At 32.3% G+C, this 22,376-nt stretch overlaps 2 protein-coding genes across 2 annotated transcripts; one reads left to right on the top strand and one right to left on the bottom strand.

Moving 5' to 3' along the window:
• Positions 1-105: 105 nt before the first annotated feature.
• On the bottom strand, positions 106-5,089 carry LOC134713993 (uncharacterized). The gene is made up of 5 exons (XM_063575251.1): positions 4,925-5,089; positions 4,392-4,477; positions 3,845-3,936; positions 3,435-3,544; positions 106-1,964 (listed from the first exon to the last, which is right to left on the bottom strand). The coding sequence occupies exons 1-5, from the start codon at positions 5,063-5,065 to the stop codon at positions 1,647-1,649; spliced, it is 747 nt and encodes a 248-aa protein (XP_063431321.1). The 5' UTR covers positions 5,066-5,089; the 3' UTR covers positions 106-1,646.
• Positions 5,090-6,500: 1,411 nt separating this feature from the next.
• On the top strand, positions 6,501-17,641 carry LOC134715487 (uncharacterized). Its single transcript, XM_063577688.1, has 2 exons — positions 6,501-6,614; positions 14,130-17,641. The coding sequence occupies exon 2, from the start codon at positions 14,137-14,139 to the stop codon at positions 17,122-17,124; it is 2,988 nt and encodes a 995-aa protein (XP_063433758.1). The 5' UTR covers positions 6,501-6,614; positions 14,130-14,136; the 3' UTR covers positions 17,125-17,641.
• Positions 17,642-22,376: the final 4,735 nt, after the last annotated feature.

Here is a 22,376-nt window from a genome sequence, read left to right on the forward strand (position 1 = left end):
AACAAGAACAATATCTGCATACATATTGAATTATACAATTCTCCAATGTTGTGCATTTTTGATTTTTTTTGTTATACTGAGCTGTTGTAAGGAACAATAAAGAATAACATTTAAATATAATAAATATTACGATATTTGAAGAATACTATTGTTGTGGTCTGGGAACAGTATGTCTAACATATATATGTTCCTGTTGTGGTGGATTCCATTTTATGACATAACTGATCCTAATTTTAAACTAACAATTGTTTTAATAGAAAGAGTTAGTTCCCTTTGAATACAAAAGTTTGAGCTGAATTAATTAATGAAATCCAACGCAATTTGGAGGGAAAAAGCACCCAATTATATGCAACCGGTTACACCGTTTTTATAAGAATAATAATTTGACAAAATTTTCATACTGATTTTTTTTATAAGAATCTTAATAAATATGAACGTATTTATAAAACTTTAAGTTAAAACTAAACCTTTTAAATATCCCTCTGCTGTATCGTAGTACCATATTTTATTTAATTACAACACCCGATATCCCAAAGTGAATGTTGTTTATTCTCTTCTTTTGATTTCTTTTGATTTTTTGTAATTGCTATTAATTTCACTCTTTAACTTAAAGTTTTATAAATACGTTCAAAATATTCATCTTATCACATTTCAACTGACATAACATGTAAACTAATAAGTGTAAATCATTCGATTATATGAGTTTGTAACGTTTAAATAAGGTTACAATTAAAGCAAAATTCTGTTCATCTATGTCTGCACTTTAAACATACCTTCATTTTCCTTCGTATTAAAACTTAAAAAATTTCTTCATTTTTTAAAGATACGAAAAATGTTCTTATTCTAACAAGAGTTGTTTCCCTTTCATTGTTCAATTGGTATACCGAATCACATAATATTATAAGTCCCTAGTTACGTACGTGTGTATATGTTTAAAATATTATATTTGATTATGCTTTCTTGGACACCAATCAGCAAAATACACAATGAAGAGTTTCACAAAGACAAGGATTTTTAATGTAAAACCAGCTGTTATCTACATGTATATAATTGCTTCCAAAAGGATAGCAGATTCTCTTTTATTACTACTACATGTACATGGCTTTTTCATATATTGTATAATCACGCGCAAAAGAAACATTAAAAATATTGCAATTTAATTTATCCGAAGTTTCTTCCTTTTCCGAAGAATTTCCATTTTGTTTTAAACAATTTACTACTGTGTGTGTGCAAATAAAATAAACTACTTGTTTACGCAGGAGCACATCATATGTTAAAAACAAAAACAACGGAGAAAATTCAATAAAATAATCATTGTTTACATATATTTTCCGTGATGTTATAATTAGGTTTCAAATCAGAAAGATTATAAATTTTTTTGGCCAATAATATGTTATATATAATAATTTTGCCTATTACTACAGTATTGTTGTTGTTGAAGACGGTATGCTGACATGAGGGTGTATTATTGTTCGCATCCATTTGATTTCGTGATGACTGAAATATGTTAACATAATAACTGAAAATTACCAGCGTTTTTCTTAGTTTTTGTAGCTTTGGACATTTAATTATGTAAAAATTAATAACAATTACATGTAGCAATTACGGCATTCCTAAAAAATATACAGTTTAATCAATAACTTTTACTATCTAAACACCCATTCATGTCCTGGCACGACTTCTGGTTTTTTCCTTGAAGAAACTGCCCCAACCTTTCGAACATTATTCTGCCGTCTGCTTCTCTTGCTCAGTTTATTTTCATGTTTCTGGTCTAGTTTTTTGACTAATTTGTCAAAATCGTCAGACCTCCAAGGCAGAGGTCTGACGATAAACGACCCTTCGTCTTCTGAATCGGTTTGTTCAGAAGACATGTACTGTATCTCCATACTTTGTATAACTGTTTCTTTCTGTTCTTTTGGCATGCTTGATTTTTCTTTTAATGCCTTTTTTCTGTTGTTTAATTTCTAAAAAAAAGAATTAAGCTCTAATTAAAATTCCTTTACTTTTATTTTGAATACATAAAAATAGATTCTATATATTCCTTAATAACTCTCCTTCAATAAAGACACTATTATTTTCGTTATTTCTATAAACAATAACGTCCCGCAAAAAGCAATCTTTTTTTTGTATATAATTACACCAGAGACATGTGTATATATGTCTCTGATTACACCTATTATAAGAATGCCAGATTTTGATTGGTTGATAGCCAGTATATTTTTCGCATATTCTAATATTTTTCCTCATTTCAAACGAATTTGCCTGTTTTTCATCACTGCCGGGGATTTTGCCTGAAATACCATGGTATTTGTCATTTTATATATTCCGTTTTCACCCTCTCGAGCATCCTCCCTAAAAAAAACTTGGATATGACGTTACATAAAAAAGCGAGCCAACGCGTATTATTACATGTATAATTCCCACAGTTTTATGATAATCTCCTCTTAACCTCAAAACTATGCAAAAACATGTTAATGAATTGTAGCTTTCCAGTTAAAAAATCAAAGATTTCATTCCAAATCTATACGGTGTAATTAAATAGATATATTATGTTATGGATGGGTATTTGTGGAAAAATACCAGTCTTGGGACTGAATTTTTTCGCCTAGCGGCTCGGGAAATTTTACAGTCCCTTGACTGGTATTTTCTGCAAATACCCCTCCATAACATGATATGTCTTTCCAAAAGCGCCTGCAAAATGATGCAACTTCTAGTATGCGATTCTATATCTGACACCATAAGAAATAGTCGACATTTTATTTTATCGGAACACAGATGAATTATCACGTTGTTATTGGTTAAACGCCGTCACGTGGTGACCCCCTATGAGGCCGTATGGGGTTAGTAAGTTTCATATGGGGTTCGTGACGCGTTAATGGCGACGTCATCTATTAATGTTGTTGTGTTTCATTGTTTATTTTTCAACAAAACGCCGCAGAAAAAGTCCAGCGTCCGATAAATTTGTTATACGGTTAACTACTGACCCCCTACGGATCCATAGAGGGTGAATAAAATTCATAGGGGACTCGGCCTCCGGCCTCACCCCCTATGGATTTTACTAACCCTCTATGGATCCGTAAGGGGTCAGTAGCGAACCATATAACTTTTATTAGCGTTACGGCCTCACCCCCTATGTATTTTACTAACCCTCTATGGATCCGTAGGGGTCACATTAGCAACTAATATCACTTATAATAGAAAATGAATTAAGTTTAAAGGGGTCCTTAACCATTGTTAATTTAGAGTGATATAAGTATATAATAACAAATGAAGCTGCACTCTAAATCCGTTGGCTGTTATAATAGACTATATATGCAGTTTGCTGAAAATCAAAATTGGTGTATCCTTTTTTTTGGAACTAATACAGATTAAAGTAATCCAAGAATCAGGGTTTTTTTCCAAATTGTTTTCCATATAAAAAAACCAGTTCTTACTCTTTTCAATCTGCTGTACACAGCCATTTTCTTGTTATGTTCTTCTTGTTTGCCTGTCTCTTCTCTTCGTTTCTTTGCTTTGAACGATTCAAAATTTGTCTTTATTCCTTCTACAAAACAAATCATCTACTTAATGCAATTCAAAATAATAATTAAACAAACGATTGCTTATCTCGAATTGAGACTAAACCGTGTCATTAGATTGTTTTGATGTGATATGATCGAAATGGAAATAAATCTACTAAAGTTACATGATATTATGTATTTGCTAGGAAGTGATTCGATAAAACTAAAACTTATTTATGATATGGAAACTATGTAGCGTTTCAAAGTATTATTGAAAGTTATCAGTACCACAGAACTGCAATTTCGCCAATTTTTATATTATTTATTTTTTTTGTACTACAAACCTCTTACAACCCCCTCCACTTCGTCAGGATATTGACCTTTTACGAATTCAATGATGAAATCGGACATCTCCTTATTCTCTGCAGAATTATATCTGAAAAAAAGCATTTGAAAATTAATCTTACTGAACATAATTACAGCTGAACAAAGAAGATAATTTCTTAAGCAAGAGTGTAACAAATGTCGGTACAACTATCAATGTGTGCTGAAAAGTTGTTTGAATCTGAATTGAAGTATGGCAATTAAATAAACTTAAATTATCTTGCAAACTTTTCATTTAAAATGACTTAAAAGTTTAGATTTATACTCGAATTAGAGTAAAGATTGAAAGTAGCTTAAATATGATCATGTTTGGTCTAGTTTTTTATTCAAAAAAAAAATCTGTTTTAATGTCGTTAATCACAGATAATCGACCATAATAATTTCCGAAAACCGAATTGTTAACTGATAAATGTTGACACATACATAACTGATCAATTGCATGTAGATAAATCATGCGTTTTTTTCAATTTCCAACGGAATTTTAAAATCATTCAATTATAAACATACTTAAGGATATTGCCAGCTTCGTTCTTTGTTTTCCAGATGAATTCCTTTTCAGCCATACCTTGCTGGAAACCACACCGTATTGATTGCTGAAAGGGAAAAGATACGCTCTTATATGCATTTGAATGCATTTAAGGTCAAATGCATTTAATTGCATGCATAAAATGAAAAACTGAGAACTGAACAAATGCATACATGTATGTGTAGAAAGTCTCAAATTATTTAAAAAGTAAAATATATATACATAGAATATCACGATTTCACAAATATTACGTTCTAATAAACACAACAACATGTTTTCAAAGTTAGTAAAATGTCCCAGTTTTTGTACAATTAATACACAAATTGTAAGCGTGCAATATTTATGCGAATCTTTTGCCGACAACAATCATGTTCAACGCTTAGCTTTGTAATCCGTTGGAAAATAAAAATAAATGACAATTTGCTAAAAGTATTGAATTTTCATTTCGCAAGCATAGAAATAAAGATTGTATATAAGCTATCCCTTCCTACATGCACGATAAATAGTTACTTACTGCAATTTGTGCAGGGACGTTAATTTTTTGGCTTCCTTTTTTTGATGCATCTGTTTTTGAGTGTAGCATTTGAATCAAAATATCCACTTTCTTTTCAACATTACTTTGATTATCTTGTACTTTTACCAGCTGTCTTTGCATTTTGATGACTTCACTTGTTAAAGTGTCAATCTAAAAGAAATACAAATAACTAAATCATTTGTAAATCATGAATTACAAAACTTAATGAAGTTTATCATTTAGAAAACTAAAAAGATACGTCATACATATATATATATATATATACTGTATGTATCCCCAAAAAATCTCAATGTATGAGAGTCATTGACTTTTTACAAGTTGTGTTTATTACAGATTAAAAGCACACCATTATTATTTATTCATTTGAAAAAAATCAACAGATTTAAGATTAATTATGTTAATAAGCATCTATACGCAGGTTTTTACTGTCTTTTATAATTGAACAACATTGAATAATTGTAGCAAATAACTCTCGCGATATTTCACTAAATTCAAGCATTTTGATTATTGTTTGAATTTTAATTTCCCGTAGAAAAATTCTTTTGGTATTATCTGCCTCTCTTTAATATATTTTTCTTTTTATGTAAAATTTGAAAATCATGATAACTGGTTTGATGATTTTTTTTGTCCTGACTGGAATGAAATCCAGATGATTTACACGAAATAAAGAGATATGAATATGTATAACTGTCTTATACAAATAATCCGTGTTCAAAAGTCTGAGTAAAAGAACAAATCTGTGCAGTCTTTGAAAATTATAGTCTTTTGATTCCATCAAGGAGGTTACTTAAAGTTCTCATATAACTTCTTTGATTCCAAAAGTCACGATACCAATCCTCTATAAACAGGCTTCTATTGATTCTCAAAATATATTCACTTATGAATGTTATATATAATATAAAACAACATATATAATGAGGTGAATATATGACAGCATGCATTCATTATTCGGATTCGGACAAAGATATAAGTGCTACCAAAGCTTCAAAATGGATACTTAAGAAATTAGAAATCCAGAAAGAAGAATACCGAGTTGAAACCTGTTACAGATCTAAGTTTGCTGTTTCATTCAGAAGATTCTACTTTAGTAAGTATAGTAAATGAACAGGAATATATATTGTACACGGTTTGGGATGTTAATCTAGAATGGTGCAAAAATGCGTGATATTTAAAGATAACATTTATTAATAAATTACAAATAAAGTTTTGTTGGATAATTGGAAAATGCACACAAGTTCAAGAGAATATTTATCATTTAATTGTAAAATCAAATGACAGAAAAATAAACATAAATAAAACAAATTAAAAACGTTTAACTTGGTGTGAGAACAATTTCCTAAAAATATAAAGGTTAGGTGTTTAATGTGTTAAGCATATTTGATAAGTGTCCCGCAGCTAATTGATAAATGTGTCAGCTTCGAAGGCATAAAGATAATTGTATATATACTTTTAAAATTAATAGACTTGAACAATTAAGATTGAGTCATTCTGCCTTTATCCGATATAGTCCATTGTTTATTAAAAGAGATGAGAGAAAGCTATTGTATTGAGTAACAAAATATTCACGTGTCACATTTAGTCCAGTTCTGCTATTTAAAGTCGTACAAAACTATTTGGGTCATTAGACTGTGAACCAGAATAAAATGTAATTTGCAGACTATCTTTTAAGGTTAGAGCATAAGTTAACATAATAAAATAATTTTTTTTTATAAATTTAGAGGAATCGCAATTGTTGTAATAAATGATGTTATCTAGCAATGTAATTTCATTCACATTCGCAAGTAAAATCTTGATAAATTAAAGGCAAATTAAAGTTTGAGATAAAATTAAGTTAAATGATTTAGATAAAAAATTCTTAACTTATAAAAAAAAGTATTTAACTAATTCGTAAAGATAACTTTTGAAAATTCAATTCTCAATTTGATTCTTGATTCAATATTAAAAGTAAACGAATTAAGGGGGGATAACAGATGACACGACTGTTATTTTATGGCTCGTATACTATTGTCGGGTTTTGTATTATTGTTTGATTTATATCGCAAATTATTTGCTGTATATATACCTATGATGGAAAAGTAATGTAATAGACTGTATTGTAACTATTGTAAACACTTGATTAGACTGTGAACCAGAATAAAATGAAGTAAGCAGACTGGATTATCTTTTAACGTCCTGTTGTCACGCCGAGTCCAAGCTAGTTCCCAAAAAATGTAACATCAATTTGAGTAGTTCCCCGCAAAAAAAAAATTGATAAAACCACGAAAGAAAAACTACAACACGAATTACAAAAACGGGATCAAGTTCCCGCATAATAGATCGTTAACAAATTCTAAAATGAGGGGATTCGCCCTTTATTTCATTTGATTTGGTTAAAATATATAAGGTTAAAAGGTGGGGATCTTGACTGTTTACAAGTTCTCAATCAGGAGGGGATGGCATGCAGTGACCCACAGGGCACGCGCCTTTAATTTAATTTTATTTGTTTAATTGTACCATACATAAAATTCATATGGTTTAGGGGTGGGAATCCCGACCGTTTACCTGATAAAAGAACATTCTAATCTGACATTGAAGCGGTCGGGGTGACCCACAGGGACTCACCAAATTTGTTTCATTGTCCTGTGGTCATTTAATACTGAAGAATGCGTGTGTCTATCACTTACGTTTTTCAAGTTAAAATCATTTGAAAATCCATATGGTTCTAAAGTCAACATCACATATTTAAATTGAAATATATTGTAAAATTATAGAACATTTTCAGTTTTTGCCGCAGTTTCAATTATACAATATTCACATAGCTACCGAAAATGAATAAATAATTCCGATTAGTTGCTTTTGACTCCGTTTTAATTAAAGATTGACCATGATACCATACAACTTTAGTTGTATAGCTTTATGTAGATACGCATTGAAACAGCGGATTGATATTGTATATAAATATTGATTTTGCAACAGTTCGTTTAGACAACATGGTAATAGTGCGAATGATTGGTCTTTATTTTCTTTTAAATATTTATCTTATTATGAAAATAAATTAACATGTGTGTACAATAATAATAAGAGAATGATAACAAGGATCAATACTCGAGTTAACAAAGAGATACAGGTGGTTTTGCTGAAAATAGAAAACTCCGATGAATAAATCGGAATGAAGTGCACATCACTGTTTTGTATGTATTTCATTATTTGATGTGCCTTTCTTTTTGTGTGGTTAGTATTTTTAAATTAAAGGACATTCTTGTTGGAGTAAAATATTGTTTCAATTATTTTCATTTTACCGACATGACCGACAAAACTTAGATCACAAAGGAATAAGGATATTTAACACCTAAACACACGTTTATATTGATTTTTAAAGATAATAAAGAAATATTTTTTTTGGATGTTTAATCTTAATTAAAGTCATATTAAAAAAAATCAAAAAAATACTTCAAATACGTTTTTATATCAAAACGGATAGTTTGCAGTAATTAATTTAAGTTCATTTACTTTTTTCTGAAGAAAATTATTTATTTGTCAACATTTAGAAGTTTCCTTTTTTTAAATTGCTTGCATCCATGTGTCCGACATATCAGTGGCGGATCCAGCCATTTTAAAAAGGGGGGTCCCAACTTAGGACAAAGGGGTTGGGGGGTTCCAACTATATGTTCCCATTCAAATGCATTGATTAGGCAAAAAAAAAGGGGGTTCCAATCCCCGGACCCCCCTGGATCCGCCTATGCATATTTTTCTTATGCAGGTGAACTTAGCTTGACCCTTCTCGTAAACATCCGGTGATCGCAAAATACGCAACGATCTGTCACTAATGTAACTATCATCTGATTTTACATGTTATTCAGTACTAAGTCTTCATAACAGACAAAGAGTTAAAAAAAAATACAATTATAACTTACGATTTGTTTGCCAAATAGAATGATGATTATAATATACCATTTGTTTACCAAAAAAATGATACAATCGTCCACAGAAGAATAAGTTATGATATATGCATGCATTGGTTCAAGAATTGGATACTGAAATATTATGTTTCAACAGTCACTGTGTCATATGACTTTGATTAATTATATGCTTTTTATTTATTTATTCATTAATCGGGATCCTGTCCCCAACTATATATCTTTGACAAAATCGTGTCCGTTGCAATTGTACGCAGACAGATAGACAAAATTAAATCACAATATATAACAACTAGTAAACACTGCATTGTGGGAATTTTCATCGATATTAAAGTTTTTAATTACCTTGTTTGCTGATCCTGTACTCTGATCTTTTCTTGATATACCGTCTGTGACAGGTGTAGGTGATCTGCTAGAACGAACATCTCCAGATAAAGGTGTTCTTAGAAAAGTCGGAATGATTGACCTGCTGGAACATGGTGTACTTGCCAAATTCGTTGGGGTACGAGAATTCATTTGAACGGATGGAGTACTAGAACGACTGACTGATACGCTACTGCATTCCAAAACACTGTCATTTACCGATGACATAGACTCATCGGGTATATTATCCTCTGGTCCACCACATGCTCCTGTCATATTATCACTGGTTGATGTTTCCACTCTCTGTCTTTTGTTGCTGTTTTCATCTTCACCAGATGAATAGTATCGTAGATGAAGGCTTTCATCTCCAATAGACACATTTTCGATTTTATCAAGTTCATCGTCACTAGATAGTAAAGATGAATAATCCATCACGATTTATAACTACGATACAACTCTTTTTAAAGAAATACAAAGATCTAGACTATAGTAAACTGGCTATCTATAAATGAAGGACAGACTACTTATACTCATGTAATATTATTTAGGGTGTGTGTTTTTATAGACAAAGCAAGGAAGTGTAAATTAATTCTGAACGTCCGTGCCCAGAAGTTTTCAAGACAAAGGGAGCACTATATTGGCATGTAGAGTACTTCCATACCCAGACGTTTAATGTATGGTAATAGAAGAACATTTGTCCACAAATGCCCGTGCATCAATGTGCATTGATAACGGGATACGTTAAGAAACAGATCGTCATAGATTGAAACATTATAAAATAAACCACGAAAACACCTAAATAGTATAGCTATACATCGTGAAAAATGGTATACTAGGGCCGTGTCAAGGAAAATTGCATATGACTTGGACGTGTCTTAGGGTGTTTTTATGACACGTCTTAGTACTCAAGTCAGTTGAACGAGTGTCTTAATTTTAAAATAAAATATAACAAATTTGCTCCAAAAGTCGGGATATATCCATAGGTATCTAACAATGGTCTTGGGATAAACCTAGATAAATATATATATATTACAAACATAAAGGAATCTGATGTACCGTAGTTGGCGTTTGTTTATGTAAATAAACGTGTTTCTTGTCTCACTTTATTTTATATGGATTAGACCGTTGTTTTCCCCGTTTGAATGGTTTTACACTAGTAATTTTGGGGCCCTTTATAGCTTATTATTCGGTGTGGGTCAATGCTCCGTGTTGAAGGCCGTACCTTGACCTATAATGGTTTACTTTTATGAATTGTTATTTGGTTGGAAACTTGTCTCATTGGCACTCATATTACATCTTCCTATATCTATATAAAGTTTAAACTTAAATAATAAAATTATTTACATAAATATTAAACTATTATATTGATATTAGAATAAACAAAATATTAGGGGGAGGGTTGAGATCTCACAAACATGTTTAACACCGCCGTATTTTTGCGCCTGTCCCAAGTCAGGAGCCTCTGGCCGATGTTAGTCTTGTGTTATTTTAATCTTGGTTTCTTGTGTACAATTTGGAAATTAGTATGGCGTTCATTCTCACTGAACAAATATATATTTGTTTAGGGGCCAGCTGAAGGACGCCTCCTGGCGCGGGAATTTCTCGCTACATTAAAGACCTGTTGGTGACCTGCTGCTGTTGTTTTTTTCTTTGGTCGGGTTGTTGTCTCTTTTTTTTTAAATAAAATTGATACTTACAACACTTATTAATAAAGTTCTTTACCGAAATATTTGTCAAAACTTGATATATTTATTTGTTATAAAAACGCTTTACGTAGCCTTATTAACCCCTAATCAAGACTCTTCCATCACATGATTCATTTGAAAAGGTCTTCCTGAATCGATCAGACGTACACACTGACAGAAATATTTGCCACTGGTATTTATACTCAAACAACGATTCACTTATAAATGCATTACTGAAAAAGGGTGAGGTCAATTGTTTGTTTGTGTAGTACATGAGACCCGTTCAAATACAATAAAACATAACCCCCTCCCTTTGCCAAATACTCCTTAGAGACAAAAAAGCATTTGAAACAAACAGAAGAGATAGAAATGTAGTGATCCTTAACATCGCAATTATTTTTCTTCGTCTGTAAGCACGCTGATGGCGATCCTACGTTTTAATGCGTAATCGAGACATCTTTAAACTACTGCAAATCATCCAAAATGACTTTCTTAATACTTGATACATTTCTATTCTTTCCAGTCATTTCAATTTTTTGTTTGTTACTATAGAACAAATTTAGCGTTATATGTTTGTATAACGATTAGTTTTTGTGTGATGCTGCATGTAATAAGAAACACTTTACCAAGATAAACAAATAATGTAAATCGATAACAGATAAATTGTACACAGTATAAAGTACGGAATAAGTAAACAGACAAGTATCTTCCAAATAAAAGAATGCGGATTAGGTAAAGAAGTATGCTAATAGGGAAAGATTGAGTAATGCAAGCTATTGTGTATTATAGTGTTATTAACTGGCTGTTTCTGTAACTGTATTGGAACTGGTATAGATTCAAGGTTTGCTATATAGGCCTCGAGACAGAGAATCTATAAATAATCCAATGGACTGGCAATGATGTGAGTATAGGGCCTATATTTCCAATACGGACTGGCAATGATGTGAATATAGGGCCAATATTTCCAATACGGACTGGCAATGATGTGAATATAGGGCAAACATTTCCAATACGGACTGGCAATGAATCTTGAATTATATTAAATGCACAATATATGTTTACATGTAATTAAGCATTCATTGCCAGTCCGGATCCGTATTGGAAATATTGGACCGGGCCGAAAAGCAATATTCATATAGATCATGGGATTCATATGACTAGGACGACGTGACCAGTATGAAACATGCCGTTTTGGAGGGCTGTGTAATCGTACTTTTTTAATAAAACAAAATACTACGTAGTATATCTTGAAATTGCATCGAATTGTGAAGATCAATAGTAAATGGATGTGTTAAATGATGAACAAATCTTGTGATAATTAGGGCGTAAAGTGTTTTTCAATAAAGTTATTGTATGGTATTTTAATTAAACTAATAAATTTTATCAGACAGCGCTAGAAATGGACCTCTGTTCTGATATCATAAATAGGAACAATATACAAGTATATGTTCTTGTGCTGTGACACACGCTTTAACTAAATATTTTAACAACTGATTGTTTAGCGCCACTTTCATCACTTTGTGTTATAGAAGGAGAAGAAGACGTCTATTTCCATAAAACGGCTAACAAAGAGCACATTACGATATAAGACATTATTCTAGGCACTAAAGTGCACAGAGAAAGCAACAGATGTTCGTCAGGAAACTAACACTGGCAATACATTTTGTACTAGTAAATTAGTATAAAAAAATGTGGACACTAACATTGTGATATATAGGAACACAACCTTGCAATGCATCGATATGTGATACTGAGTCGAAAAAATATCATTGAAAGCGTAGAATATTTTCTTTTTTATTTGGAATTTATAATACTGGCTTCACATCTCCGTTCTAAAATGTATAACATTATTTTTCATTTTTTTTTTCCGGAATTTTTAACCGCAAAACGTGTGTTAAATGTTTACTACGGTAACGGGAGATCTTTGGAGATTCATATACTCATTATTTTAATGCTATTTATTTTTTTAATAATATGGTTTTCAGGGGACCCTTTCTGATTCTATACCAAATTAAATAATATTTGATTAATCGGCAGTTCAAGCTTATTCTAAACACACTACTAATGTTTAAAAGAATCCTTATTTCAAGACGTTTCTACAAATTTCGAGAAAATAAAACCAGAAAGAAAAAGGATGTGGGTAGTAATTACCCAGACATGACATTGTGCAATGCTAAAATTTGTTTAACATTTATTCTGACAACTAAGATATTAAGATATGTATAAGAAAAGAATCTTCTTATATCTAACATTTCACAGAATGAATCATATTTTTGTGTCACTTTGAATCATTCGTTTCTTTAACTACTTATTTGAAATAAGTTCTTAAACTCAGACATCTGAATAAAAATTACATTCAAAACACACATAATGGTTTCCTGGCACACATTTCACTCATTATAATAGATCTAGCTAGATGTCCGAAAATTTGAATGATTCGCGTGTCTGCTTTAATTTACTTTTATCTATCGTCAAAAGTCCAATTACCACGGTAACAGATAAATGTTTCAACTTTCTTATATCTAACAGCAGGTTGTAATATATTGAATGAATTGATCAACAAGAATATATTGTGTGATCTGATATCGCCTAAATTTTAGGATGAAATCTAGGGTTTGTCCCAGCATGGAAGTATCATATTATCATGATTATCATTTTTTATATGCATGCATGGTGACCATCCGCCAGCCTTTGACAGTTTAACCTTGATGGGCTTCTCCTTTATCATGTTTATGCATCTTCATCTGACCGTAATCAATGCCATTTTTTATAATAGTTTTTTATGTATAATTTATTGTACATACCGTATTGCAAGATTAATAATTTGATATTAAACCTAAAGGAATATGTTTTTTTTCCTTCATGTTCTTTGATGCAAATTTTGAACGAAAATTAATTTGACTGAAAGTTACAACGGATTAAGTAGATAGTTTATATAAGATATGCATACAAGTATTTTAGCAATAAATGAAATGAGACTTCTATCATAATTCAGAAAATGAGGTATACCTGTTCCTGCGAAAATGATATCTTTTGAAGATAAAATTATGCGCAAATGCTATATGTTAAAAAAAACTCATCGACACAATAGGTCTGCATATGCAGTCATTTAGTCATTCAGTATTTAAACTTAAGTGTATCTACTTTATGTATAAAATGCAATGCTTAGAAAAATAGAAAGGTCCAAAATATCGGGATCTATGTTCTAGTAATTAAATATGTTTTTTCTTCTTTTTACAGACAAGACATGCCACCAAAGCACAAACTATCTACCAGTCATGAGTATTTCAAGAAAAAGAAAAGAAGGAAAATGTGTCCAGGGTGTGGAGGAGAATTTGTCGATAGACATTTTGAAAACCATAAAGTTGAATATTTCTGGGACAACAAATGGAAGTGTAGCAAGTCAAAAAAATCAAAACAAGAAGAAACTAGTTATCAGGAAGTACCAGCAGAACACACTTTATCTGGAATGCACCAGGAAAACCATTGTGAAGAACCAAGCACCTCTGGCGTTAAGCAACCTTGGGCTCATACGCAATCACTGATAGAAGTGAAACGCAGGTTCAAAGATCACTTACGAAGCCTCAGTGGAAGTGAAACCTATCCAGAATCTGACAATGAGGATGAGGAATTTTGGTCTAATGTAACTTTAAACGATATTGATATGGATATTGAAAATGAAAACATTCACGAAATCCAAGAGAAAAAACAGCAGACGGACTTTGATACAGCAAAAACAGAGATGATCAAGTCAACAGTTGCAATATTTCAGTCCATTTGCATTTTTCTTTGCTGTTGGCAATCATTTTATATAATTACAGATACTGCCTTAAGTAGCATTTTGTCGTTTTTATCCACAGCATTTAAACATCTTTCTGCTGAAAATGTTGCACTAACAGGTGTTTCATCAATATTTCCCTGCTCAGTGTATATGTTGTACAAAAATCTCGGCATGAAAAAAGACAATTTTTCGAAATACGTGATATGCAAGAAATGTTTCACTTTGTACAACTATGAAGACTGTATAATACTAATTGAAGGGGAAACGTCTTCAAAGAAATGTTCGAATGTTATGTTTCCAAACCATCGACAAATTGCTAGACGAAATCAATGTGGTGAACCATTACTGAAATCTGTGAAACTAAAGAGCGGAGACATAAAACTATATCCATATAAGACCTATTGTTACAAATCTGTGAAAGAATCACTATCTACAATGGTAAAACAGAAATATTTCGAAGATAAGTGTGAAGAATGGAGACACAGACGACAGGAACCAGGAGTTATGACAGACGTGTATGACGGAAAAATTTGGAAAGAGTTTGGAGAAGACAAAAATCAACACTTTTTGAAAACTGAGAGAAATTACGGTCTGATGCTAAATCTTGACTGGTTTCAACCATTCGATCATGTTCGATATTCTGTTGGCGTCATCTATGCTGTTGTGTTGAATTTGCCACGAGAAGAAAGATTCAAACTGAAAAATGTGTTTCTAGTTGGCATTATTCCGGACATGTCTGGCGAACCATCAGTCCAAACATTTATTAAACCATTTGTCGAAGAAATGAAAATTGCTTGGAGTATCGGATTTTCTATGCGGTCACACAACAATCCGAAGAAAGATGCAAGTTTTAAATTAGCGTGCCTTTGTGTTGGTTGTGATATACCTGCCACGAGAAAATTATGTGGGTTTTTAGGGCATGGTGCAACACTAGGGTGCTCCAAATGCACCAAAAAGTTCCCTGGAGAAGTTGGGAAAAAAAATTATGGAGGCTTTGATGTACCCAATTGGATATCTCGCTCTTTACCTGACCATCTTCATAACCTCGAGAGAATTAAAGAAGCTACAACAAAAACAGACAAAGAAAACATGGAGAGTCAATTCGGCATTAGATATTCACCTTTATGTGAACTTGATTACTTTGATCCGATTCGTATGTCTGTTATTGATCCGATGCATAATTTATACCAAGGAACCGCAAAAAAAATGATCAAACTTTGGTCAGAACTTAAAATTCTAGAAAGTGATAAATTAAAAATTATTGAAAAGCGTGTTGACTCTGTTTCTGTTGCAGCTAATGTCGGCAGCCTTCCCAGAAAAATAGCTACATCATTTGGCGGTTTCACAGCTGATCAGTGGAAAAACTGGACCAATGTCTTTTCTATATTTGCATTAAAAGGTGTAATACCATCTGAAGACTTAGAGGTGTGGCGGAAATTTGTTCTTGCCAGTCGGTGCATCACAACAAAAACAATAACCACTGTAGATATACTTAAGTACGAAAAACTAATTTTGGAGTTTTGCGCCGGATTTGAGAGGATCTATGGGGATACAAAAGTTACTCCAAACATGCATCTTCATTACCACATGGCAGATTGCATTCGAGATTATGGGCCTATTTACTCTTTTTGGCTATTCAGCTTTGAGAGATACAATGGTCATCTTGGATCGTTACCGAACAATAGCAGATCAATTGAACTTCAAATCATGCGACGTTTTCTTCGAGATTCATTCGTTAATTGCCTACAAGTACCATCTGAATACAAAGAAACATTGGACAAAGCGTTCTTTCTAAAAGAACCAACTGCAGTTTCGGTAGATGTACAAACCGATGAAGACGTTTCATGCATTATGTATATGGGAAAGAAAAATGCACCAATCAGTGATCAACAATGGACCAACATCAAACCATATAGAATACAAAAATCAATGGTTGACAGTCTTTCATCAGCAGAACATGCTGCATTAAAAAAAATGTACAAGATGTTGTATCCGGGAAGAGAAGATATGATTATCCCGATGTCCAGCAGAAGATGCAGTTCACTCTTTCTTGGGAATGAGGTATTAGGTTCGTGGGATTCAAGGCAGAGGCGATCATCATATATTATGGCATACTGGAACGATTTTGATGGGAGAATAATGCGAGACGCTGAAAGTGTTGTTTTGACTCCAGGAATTGTACAAAAGTATATCCTCCACAACTTGATCGTCGAAGGCAATAATCAGATCCACTTGTTAGCCAAAGTAAACTGGTTTACGCCTCTACCAGCTTCATTACGATACCACTGTGGAGAACCTATCGAAGCTTGGAATAGTGAACTTATTGACACATTTGGTCCATCAGCTTTCATACCCGTACAGAGATTTTTCTGTAGATTTGTTCAGGCAGACGGGTTTATATCTAATAAGACAGTTTCCTTTATTTGTCCTCTTAATAATGGACTAAATGTTTGATAAGCTTTGATGTCATAAATTTTTAAGCGAGGAACAAGATTTTGCAGATATTTTTAATTACTTTATAATTTCTAATTGGCAAACACTTTATGTAAACAAAATTCCACGCGCGTATCATGTATATTAAAGATTCAATTACTTTCTAAATACCTGAACCTATACGCAAAAAATACGAAGTTAAAATATCCATTCGTAATACTAATTTATCGTAGGACGTGTAGAAAAATCCGTTTGTTCGGAACAAAACTCGAACAGATCAACCCTGATATTTAAAGATGTCTGCACGTTGATTTTATTTACAGTCAGATAATTTATCATTCAAATAATTTTTGGTATATGAGATAAATATTTTCTGTTAAAAATATCTAATTTCCCGCTTTTCCAAAAACGAGGTTTATGAGTTTCTTATATGAAGTTTGACAGGTGTCGTTTCAACAAAGCGTGTGGTAAAAAAAGTCTTTCGACACTCTCACAGGTTTTAAAATGCTTTTTTAAATACTGTGGATTCATTTATTTTCGTGGATACCAATTTTCGTGGATTAAGAAATACTTGCATGTTCGTGGATATTTAATTTCGTGGTCTTGCCAAATTTTGTATCCTTTCCTATATAAAATGTGGTATTCTTTTAACATTTAAATTCGTCGTTCTCCTGTACCCACGAAATCCACGAAAATTGGTATCCAACGAATAATAATGAATCCACAGTAGTTACGATTGTGTTCTGCACAGAGTTGTGGTGTATTGTTTATTAAATTTTGTTCATCTAGACCTCTGGAATGATTTTTCAAGTGAATATCTTTGTTAACTCTCTGTGAATTAGTTTTATGCATGAAGCGAATTTTTATTTATGAATTGATTAACAATCTTTTAAACACATTATTTTTACTGAATAAAAGGATGTGTACTTTGATGGGTTTTACATATGATCTTAATATACACTTTTAAAATTCTTCCTTTTCCAATTCCGTCTCAAATGTTCCTTTGAGTTCAGTATGCAAGGATTCTAGATTCATAAGAAAAGAGGCCATGGCAAAAAATGAAAAAAAAAACAGAAAAACAAAAGTTCACATGAAATAACATAGAAACCTACAAAATAAGCAACAAGAACCCCACCAAAAAATAGGGGTGATCTCAGGTGCTCCGGAAGGGTAAAAATCGACCCTTCCGAACATCATTACTTTTTGCAGGAAACTCAAATGTATAAATGAAAGAAGCATTGAACGAAAAAATAAGCTAAAAATACATGCGACGAAAGATAACTATTTAAAGATAACAATGAAGATAGAATCTCACAAAACGTAAGGCAACCTAATTATGTCTGTCTATGTCTGTCACGTGTCTAATAAAAATAATAATAATTCTTTATTTAATGAGTGTTACACAATTAGCTAATCTTCCTTCAGACCCTGTCTTTCTGTGTTGTGATATTACACTATTGTTTCAGATAAGGTAAAGGGTCTGTTCCAATTTAGACCCCTTGCTTTTGTTTGCACATGACCAAAGTCCGGAATCTGATGTTCTGTTGGTATACAGTTCATAAGTTTTTCTCGTTTCTCGTTTTTTAAATAAAATTAAAACTTTGGTTTGCCATTTGAATGGTTTTACACTAGTCATTTTCTATAGCTTGCTGTTCGATGTGAGCCAAAACAAATACAGAAAATAATATATATATATATATATATATACATGTATATCAAAGTCAATGTCATAGGCAAACAAGAAACACAATCTTATAATTTTGAATTATTAAGACTGAAATATGAAGACATAAGTATTATTTAACTTATTCCGGAAAATACACAAGCAATGTAAGCATGACCTCCCTGTCGTGTATTGAAATAGTTTTTTCCTACGTTTGTATGCCCCACCTACGATAAAAGAGAGACATTATAGTTTCTGGTCTGTACGTCCGTCCGTTTGTCCGTCCGTTTGTACCGGTCAAGGTTGAATTTTTTTGGTCAAGTTAGTTTTTGATGAAGTTGAAGTTCAATGAACTTGACACTTAATACTTATGTTCCCTATGATATGATCGTTCTAATTTTTATGCCAAATTAAAGTTTTGACCCCAATAACGGTCCAATAAACATAGAAATGGTAGTGCGAAGTTAAAGTTAAAGTTTTTGGTTAGGGTAGTTTGTGATGAAGTTGAAGTCTAGTCAACTTGAAACGTCCTATGATATTATCTTTCTAATTTGAAGGGCATAAACATCAATAATTTTCAACCAATGATATAAAATAAAAGATTAATGAGAACTATGTAAGTTCTAAAAGAATATGTAGATAAGAATCTAGTATATGTGTTTTTAATTAAATATAATGCATTTTAATCCATATAAATAGGTGTCCTAAGGTGAGGACGATCAATGCGATATATCAAGTTAGACAAAGACATGTCATAAGAGAGAACACGTAATTATCCTAAAATAGCTTTGGGAACACCACCAAGAATTGCAATCAAAAACTTATTCTCGAGGAAGGTGTATTTACTCAACGAAGAACACAATACAAACATTAGGATACATGTATGTGGTATTCCTATCAATGAAACAGCTATCCACCAACGTTCATATGAAGAGGATTTAAGCAATTATAAGCAATTGCACGGCCTTTAACAATGACAAAAAAAAAACAAAAAAACAATACCGTATAAATAGTTGGCAATAAAAGGGCCCGACAACACAGGTACTTGTCTCAGATTTTGTTTTCCTATTTACCTTAATATAATAGGTATAAATAGGATTTTTTTTCTGAGACAATGGTGCCTCTGCCCGACAAGCTAACATTACCATTGTCTATCAGTTTACAATTTTTATCGACAGAAACGATTTTGTACCATTAATGCACATTAACTTCAAATAACAATACGTATATAACAATAAGCGTTGTGCTTCCAAGAAATGAACTAAAATGTTCCGGCTCCTTAAAGATATATATGCAGATCATGCTTCATATATGGCAACCGTCAAGTTTCATTCCTAGATGTAACGTTCAAGGCAAACAGGACGATGAAAACATGCAATACTCTAAGGAACATATTGCTGGTTATCTGTGATATAAATATTACTGAATTGTAACCAACACGAGATTGTTTCGGAGCAGCTCAGATTGTCATATTATTTGCGATCTATGAGTTTGAATGTCCCTTTGGTATCTTTTGTCCCTCTTTTCGAAAGGATAACTATAATTACATTACGTGGAACCCATGGGTTTATAGCTTGCTTCTTATTATCAAATATATCTTATTTGTCGGCAGGGGTCTAGAAACATAATTATTTCTTGGTCATCTTTCCACCACAGAAGACAAGTTGGACTGTGTGTGATGTATAAATTCGTCCGGTCAGAAAGAGAACGTTACGTTACAAGATGCCGATACTTTATTATAGTATGAACCCTTGCATCAATTCTGTGAGAGGAAAGGTGTTGGTCAGTTACAAGGCCTAAATTCTGTTCCTTTTCCATATACCAATATTTTCAATTTGAATTCCAACTTTCCAGGCACCATGCCGGTATAACCCCTATTCTTGACCTAACTATTGTATAGATTTACTTTTAATTTGTCTCATCCTGATAATGCATGACACATTTTTCCTGGACCTTAGTCAAATACAATAGTACCACAGAAATTGTGTGAGGACATACAAGCTCCGCAATATTGTATCAAATTGAGCTATACAAGCTATACACAAGAGCTGCTAAGATATTTTTCAAAGACATGAAAAGTTAGGTAGACGCCATCATCTCTTTTATGTCAAGTTTTTGTTTGAAATCGGCCATCATGGTCAATGTCTAGATATATAAGTCAAGGAGAGAGACAAACTTAATTATACAGTGGTATCCTTTCAAGTTCGATACGATAGATCGATACATTCGACGGAGTCACCATCATTGAAATATTTAGCGAGAGGACATCATCTACATATCGGACTGTTAATATTATTCGAATGTTCCGAAGGAAATGTTACTCGTATGAATAATGAAATAGTCTACGAGCATAAACCCAGTTAATTTCCATGTAATGCCGATTCCTTGAAGAAAAGTTGTCACCCAAACTAACAGATATGTAGTCAATAAAAATTACCAATCATCTTGAAAAAAGCAGCTTCAGAGAATTTCTGCATGAATATAAAGAGATTTGTTTTTAAATAACGTTGATAAATTTATTATTCGGGAACTTGGTCCCTTCTTTGTGATTCGTGTTGTATTCTTTCTTTCATGGTTTTGTCGATCCTTTTTGCGGGGAACTGCTCACATTTATGTTACATAGTTTATTTCTCTAAGTTAACTCTATTTTATTTTCCGTTTCCAACATAGAATTTTCCATCATTATAAATTGTTCATTACTGAATGTTCAGTGAAAAATTCCTGTGTGTTTAGGACGATGGCCATGCGTAACGTTAGGATATGCAAGGTTCTGGTCTGCAGGGAGGGCGGACGGGAATGTTGGACTGTCATTGGACATGTTACGCACGGACTCCTTCTTTAACGTGCAAGCAGCAACACTCGTTTACACAAAGCACCGAATTACATAGATATAAGAAGATGAAGTATATATATGACTGCCAATGAGACAACTCTCCATCTAAGTCACAATTTGTAAAAGTAAACCATAATAGGTCAAAGTACGGTCTTCAACAAGGGCCCCAAAAATAAAACCGTTTAAACGGGAAACCCAACGGTCTAAGCTTTTAAAAATAACCACACCAACAAATGATAACCACTACACATCAAGTTCCTGTCCGACTACCTATATTTATGTATCCTAAACAACCAAAATGGAAGCCGCAATAGCGCAAGGATTTTACTACTGGAACCATTAGTACCAAAGAGGACAATATATCTAAATCCCAGTTAAACCTTGGGGTCTATCACCAAGTATACTTTATTCCCCCCTGAAACCAGATATCTGTATCTACGTTCAACTTTGCTTTCTTTTTTATGAAGCAAATTGGACAAATAATTTTGATTTAAAATATTAAATATAAGTATTAAATCTTTAAAGGATAACAAGAGAAAAAAATCTCTTACAAGTCTATGGAATATTTTGTATCCACATCTGATTCGTTATACATCATGTTTATGTTCGCATATACACAATGGTTCAGTAAGGATTTATTCAGGATTTAATTATTCTAGTAAATATCTCTGATAAATATCTTTCGAAAAATCGAAAAATATCCATTATGCATTTTTTTTAATAATTTTATAAAGGATCAATACAAAAATGAAGATTCCTTGTCTAAACATGTTTACT

The sequence above is a fragment of the Mytilus trossulus genome, chromosome 4, assembly GCF_036588685.1.
Source record: "Mytilus trossulus isolate FHL-02 chromosome 4, PNRI_Mtr1.1.1.hap1, whole genome shotgun sequence".
NCBI lineage: Eukaryota > Metazoa > Mollusca > Bivalvia > Mytilida > Mytilidae > Mytilus > Mytilus trossulus.